Raw genomic sequence first — 6,000 nt, 5'->3', positions numbered from 1 at the left:
GACTTGCCGCTGCAGTTGAACTCACTAAACCTGTATTTCGTATTGTCGGTAACCATGGTAACAATGTTGTTGGCCCTGGCTTGGGTGCATTTTTCTCCCTTCCATCAGATTTGGCCTTTCCAGCGTTGTTATTCCGGTGCTGACAGACAAGTGTTGTCGTCGTCAACACAGGGTTGCCCCGGGCGACCGGGGGAGTCAGCGCGCATGTTTGGAGCGGAACCTTCCGGCAGGGCCCCCCCGGAGGAGGCTGAGGCAGGCCCCAAGGTCACCCTCTTGGCCGAAGCCTCATAGAAGGATGTGGGGGCGGAGAGAGGGAAGATGGCCTAATGTGGTCGGGGGGAGGTTGGGTGAGGGCTTAGACAGGGACCTTTCACCAACCAGGCCTGGCGATTATCTAAGTTGAGGAGGCGACTGCTGGAAAAGTCGAGCGACCCACGATGCCGCTTCAATTCAGATCATGAGTGACACCTGGGCACAACGGTGCAAAGCAAGTACGCCGCAGACTGGGCAATGGCCGATAGCCAATGGAACGGATGATAGCCTGACTGAGGAGGGCCAACAAGAGAGCCGCCTACCCTGAGAGCGGCCAACAAGATGGCAACGGCCTCCAAGCGGCCAACAAAATGGCCGACTGCCCGAGGACAGCCAACAAAATGCCCAATACCTGCAAACGGTGAACAAAATGGCTGACTGCCAGAGAGCAGCCAACAAAATGGATGTCCAAAGATGTGCGGGTTAGGTTGATTGGCCAGGTTAAAAATTGCCCCTTAGTGTCCTGAGATGCGTAGGTTAGAGGGATTAGCGGGTAAATATGTGGGGGTAGGGCCTGGGTGGGATTGTGGTCGGTGCAGACTCGATGGGCCGAATGGCCTCCTTCCGCACTGTTAGGGTTTCTATGATTTCTATGACTGCCTGAGAGCAGCTAACAAAATAGCCAACTGCCAGAAGCAGCTAAATAAATGGCTGCCTGACTGAGGGCAGCCAACAAAATGTCAGACATCCTGCGAGTGGCCAACAAAATGGCGAACTGCCTGTGACAATCCAACAGCCTTCGCGCAGCCAACACAATGGCCGACTGCCAGAGAGCAGCCAACAAAATGGCCGACAGCCTCTGAGCAATCATCACAATGGCCAACTTCCTGACAGTAGCCAACAAAATGGCCGACAGCCTGCAAGTGGCCAACAGCCTGCGAGCGGCCAACAAAATGGCCTCTGCAGGAAACGCAAATGTGGAAGTGGTGCAGTTTGAGAAACACGTGATGAAATAAAGGTGCAACACGTACGCAGCGGTCATAGGTCCTTTACAAACATTTATTTAATTTACAGCATGGTTAGTCTTCATAAGACGCCTCTGTCCTCTCATCAAACCTCTTCTCGATTTAAAAAAAGTCTTGATAAATTTAGGAATCCGACGATGTCCTGCTGCTTCCTTCCCTTGGGGGGAGGAGGGGGGCGCACAGATCTGAAAGTGGGCTCTTGGTGCTCTCCGTGATACTCAGCACCCCACCCCACCCCACTGGGCAGCAATGTCGATTGATCAAGGCAGCGGCTGGTGGGGGTGGGGGGATTGTTGGCTCTTTTGGATGAGACATTAAAACTGGGGGACCCTATCTGCATATTCCATGGGCAATTGTAAAGCTGCCGATACGACCATCGGGGAATGAAAAGGAATATAAGTTCACCATGAGGTGAGCTTTCGCCTCGTGCGACTTCTGCCATCTGTCCCGGCCCTGTAAGCCCGCAGCAAGGAGAGAAGGTGGGAGGGTGTGCGGGCAACCTGGATTCATTTATTTTTATTCGACAGGACGTGGGCATCGCCGGCCGTTCCCAGCGTTTATTGTCCATCCCTAATTGCCCCTCGAGAAGATGGTGGGTGAGCCGCCCCTTCTTGAACCTGCTGCAGTCCCCGTGTGGTGTGGGTAACACCCACAGTGCCGTTAGGGAGGAAGTTCCAGGACTTGGACCCCAGCCCCAGAAGAAACGGCCGATATATTCCCAGTCGGGATGGTGAGTGAAGCTCGGAGGGGGAAACTTCCAGATGGTGATGTTCCCCATGTGTCTGCTGCCTCTTGTCCTTCTAGACGGTAGAGGTGGCGGGTTTGGAAGGTGCTGTCGAAGGAGCCTCGGCGAGTCACTGCAGTGCATCTTACAGGCGGTACACACACACACTGCTGCTTCTGTGCGTGGGTGGTGGAGGGAATGAATGCTGGGGCGGGGTGGATAACGGTACAGGAAGAACGGATAAGAGTGCTCCCTCATCAGGATGCTCTGCAGCCAATCAAGTCCTTTCGTGCAGTCAAATTTTATTACGCTCTTGTGTGAGGTGAGTCTGGGTTTTTTAACACAACGTTTTCCCACTCAAGCACCTCTGGATGAATTCAGGGAGCAAGGAAGGTGTGGATTAAGTTCAAATAGAATCATAGAATCCTAACAGTGCAGGAGGAGGCCATTCGACCCATTGAGGCTGAACCGACAAAAATCCCACCCAGGCACAATCTCCATCACCCCATGTATTACTCTACGAATCCCCCCTGACACGATGGGGCAATTTAGCATGGCCAATCGCCTAACCCACACATCTTTGGACACGAAGGGACAACTTAGCATGGCCAATCTCCCGAACCCGCACATCTTTGGACACGAAGGGGACAATTTAGCATGGCCAATCCAGCTAACCTACACACCTTTGGACACTAAGGGGACAATTTACCATGGCCAATCCACCTAACCTGCACATCTTTGGACACTAAGGGGACAATTTACCATGGCCAATCCACCTAACTTGCACAACTTTGGAGTTGTTGAGGTGGGAGGAGAGGGGAGAATGGGAGTGGGATAGGTGGGATTCGTAGCTCGTATCCAGAGCGTGGACTCTTGTGATGGATGAGCTCTTGAGGATGCTTTCCCTTACAGGACATTCCGCCCCCCACCCACCAGCTCAAGAGGCTCTGTCAGGATTCCTAAATTTACTGACAAACGTCCCAACGCTCTGTCTTTAAGACCTGTCCTTTCCCTTTGGCCGATGAAGTAAGAAAATTAACCCGCTTAAAATTGTCTCACAGGCGGGTGGGTGGTCAATCCTCGGTTTCCCCCCCCCCCTCCTCCGGCCTCAGGTGACGAGGCGGCTGGTTAGTGTCGCGGAGAATGAGGGGGCCAGCCAACCCCCACCCCAACCATCCTCCGCCCACCACTCCTTCCTTCGGGAGCCATCGCTGCTGTCACCACAGAACTGAGAGTGGGGCAGGGGAATCAGGGAGAGGCTGTGGGGGGGGGGGGGTATCTCCTCCGATCCCCGATATCACACACAAACCCCACATTTGCTCTCTTTTAATTCTGTGGGGCTCTGTCTGCAGGCCCACCGTCGAGCGCTCTGAACCTGGGGGCTGACCTGGTTTGCGGGGAGGGCGGGGTTTGGGTCAGATCCACATCATCACCACCATCCCCACAGCTCATGAGATTCCGCCCACAGCCTTTCCTCCTCCTCTTCCTCTCTCCTCCCCCCCCGCCCCCACCCCGTCCACCAGAGGCCTCGTCTTTTCGAGTTGTCCATCAGGCAGTGCTGGTTGATTGTTCAGTCAGTCTGGCGTCGGGCAGCCCCCTGTGTGTGTTTAAAAATGTAAGGATCAGTCAGATGGATTTTAATCAGCCGTCGCCTCCTTTTCCCACCCCATGCTTTTAAAGTTTATTTATTAGTGTTAGAAGTAGGCTTACATTAACACTGCAATGAAGTTACTGTGACAATCCCTTAGTCGCCACACTCCTGCGCCTGTTCGGGTTACACTGAGGGAGAATTTAGCACGGGCTAATCCATCTAACCTGCACATCTTTGGACACTAAGGGGCAATTTAGCATGGCCAATCCCCCTAACCTACACATCTTTGGACACTAAGGGACAATTTAGCACGGCCAATCCATCTAACCTGCACATCTTTGGACACTAAGGGACAATTTAGCATGGCCAATCCACCTAACCTGCACATCTTTGGACACTAAGGGACAATTTAGCATGGCCACTCCACCTAACCTGCACATCTTTGGACACTAAGGGACAATTTAGCACGGCCAATCCACCTAACCTGCACATCTTTGGACACTAAGGGGCAATTTAGCATGGCCAATCCCCCTAACCTGCACATCTTTGGACACTAAGGGACAATTTAGCACGGCCAATCCATCTAACCTGCACATCTTTGGACACTAAGGGGCAATTTAGCATGGCCAATCCACCTAACCTGCACATCTTTGGACACTAAGGGACAATTTAGCACGGCCAATCCATCTAACCTGCACATCTTTGGACACTAAGGGACAATTTAGCATGGCCAATCCACCTAACCTGCACATCTTTGGATACTAAGGGACAATTTAGCACAGCCACTCCACCTAACCTGCACATCTTTGGACACTAAGGGGCAATTTAGCATGGCCAATCCCCCTAACCTGCACATCTTTGGACACTAAGGGGCAATTTAGCATGGCCAATCCACCTAACCTGCACATCTTTGGACACTAAGGGGCAATTTAGCATGGCTAATCCCCCTAACCTGCACATCTTTGGACACTAAGGGACAATTTAGCACAGCCAATCCACCTAACCTGCACATCTTTGGACACTAAGGGACAATTTAGCATGGCTAATCCCCCTAACCTGCACATCTTTGGACACTAAGGGGCAATTTAGCGTGGCCAATCCACCTAACCAACACACCTTTGGACACTAAGGGGCAATTTAGCATGGCCAATCCACCTAACCTGCACATCTTTGGATACTAAGGGACAATTTAGCACAGCCACTCCACCTAACCTGCACATCTTTGGACACTAAGGGGCAATTTAGCATGGCCAATCCCCCTAACCTGCACATCTTTGGACACTGAGGGAGAATTTAGCACGGGCTAATCCATCTAACCTGCACATCTTTGGACACTAAGGGGCAATTTAGCATGGCCAATCCCCCTAACCTACATATCTTTGGACACTAAGGGGCAATTTAGCATGGCCAATCCCCCTAACCTGCACATCTTTGGACACTAAGGGACAATTTAGCACGGCCAATCCACCTAACCTGCACATCTTTGGACACTAAGGGGCAATTTAGCATGGCCAATCCACCTAACCTGCACATCTTTGGACACTAAGGGGCAATTTAGCATGGCTAATCCCCCTAACCTGCACATCTTTGGACACTAAGGGACAATTTAGCACAGCCAATCCACCTAACCTGCACATCTTTGGACACTAAGGGACAATTTAGCATGGCTAATCCCCCTAACCTGCACATCTTTGGACACTAAGGGACAATTTAGCATGGCCACTCCACCTAACCTGCACATCTTTGGACACTAAGGGACAATTTAGCACAGCCAATCTACCTAACCTGCACATCTTTGGACACTAAGGGGCAATTTAGCGTGGCCAATCCACCTAACCAACACACCTTTGGACACTAAGGGGCAATTTAGCATGGCCAATCCATCTAACCTGCACATCTTTGTACACTAAGGGACAATTTAGCATGGCCAATCCACCTAACCTGCACATCTTTGGGCACTAAGGGACAATTTAGCACGGCCAATCCACCTAACCTGCACATCTTTGGACACTAAGGGACAATTTAGCATGGCCAATCCACCTAACCTGCACATCTTTGGGCACTAAGGGACAATTTAGCACGGCCAATCCACCTAACCTGCACATCTTTGGACACTAAGGGACAATTTAGCATGGCCAATCCACCTAACCTGCACATCTTTGGACACTAAGGGACAATTTAGCACAGCCAATCCACCTAACCTGCACATCTTTGGACACTAAGGGACAATTTAGCACGGCCAATCCACCTAACCTACACATCTTTGGACACTAAGAGACAATTTGGCATGGCCAATCCACCCAACCTGCACATCTGCGGGAGGAAACCGGAGCACCCGGAGGAAACCCACGCAGACACGAGGAGAATGTGCAAACTCCACACAGACAGTGACCCGAGCCGGGAATCGA

The 6,000-nt window shown here is 51.7% G+C and overlaps 1 protein-coding gene across 1 annotated transcript in view; it reads right to left on the bottom strand.

The window, feature by feature from the left end:
* Nucleotides 1-1,291: 1,291 nt before the first annotated feature.
* The window catches only part of LOC144486901 (puratrophin-1-like), a 249,901-nt gene continuing 245,192 nt past the window's right edge, over nucleotides 1,292-6,000 (bottom strand). Inside the window, exon 11 of the mRNA XM_078204932.1 lies at nucleotides 1,292-3,598. Coding sequence (XP_078061058.1) covers nucleotides 3,576-3,598 — 23 coding nt within the window. The 3' untranslated portion in view covers nucleotides 1,292-3,575. The remainder of the gene's footprint in view (nucleotides 3,599-6,000) is intronic.

Source organism: Mustelus asterias, unplaced genomic scaffold, assembly GCF_964213995.1.
Source record: "Mustelus asterias unplaced genomic scaffold, sMusAst1.hap1.1 HAP1_SCAFFOLD_510, whole genome shotgun sequence".
Taxonomy (NCBI): Eukaryota; Metazoa; Chordata; class Chondrichthyes; order Carcharhiniformes; family Triakidae; genus Mustelus; species Mustelus asterias.
This window is presented reverse-complemented; position numbering and strand designations above follow the sequence as displayed.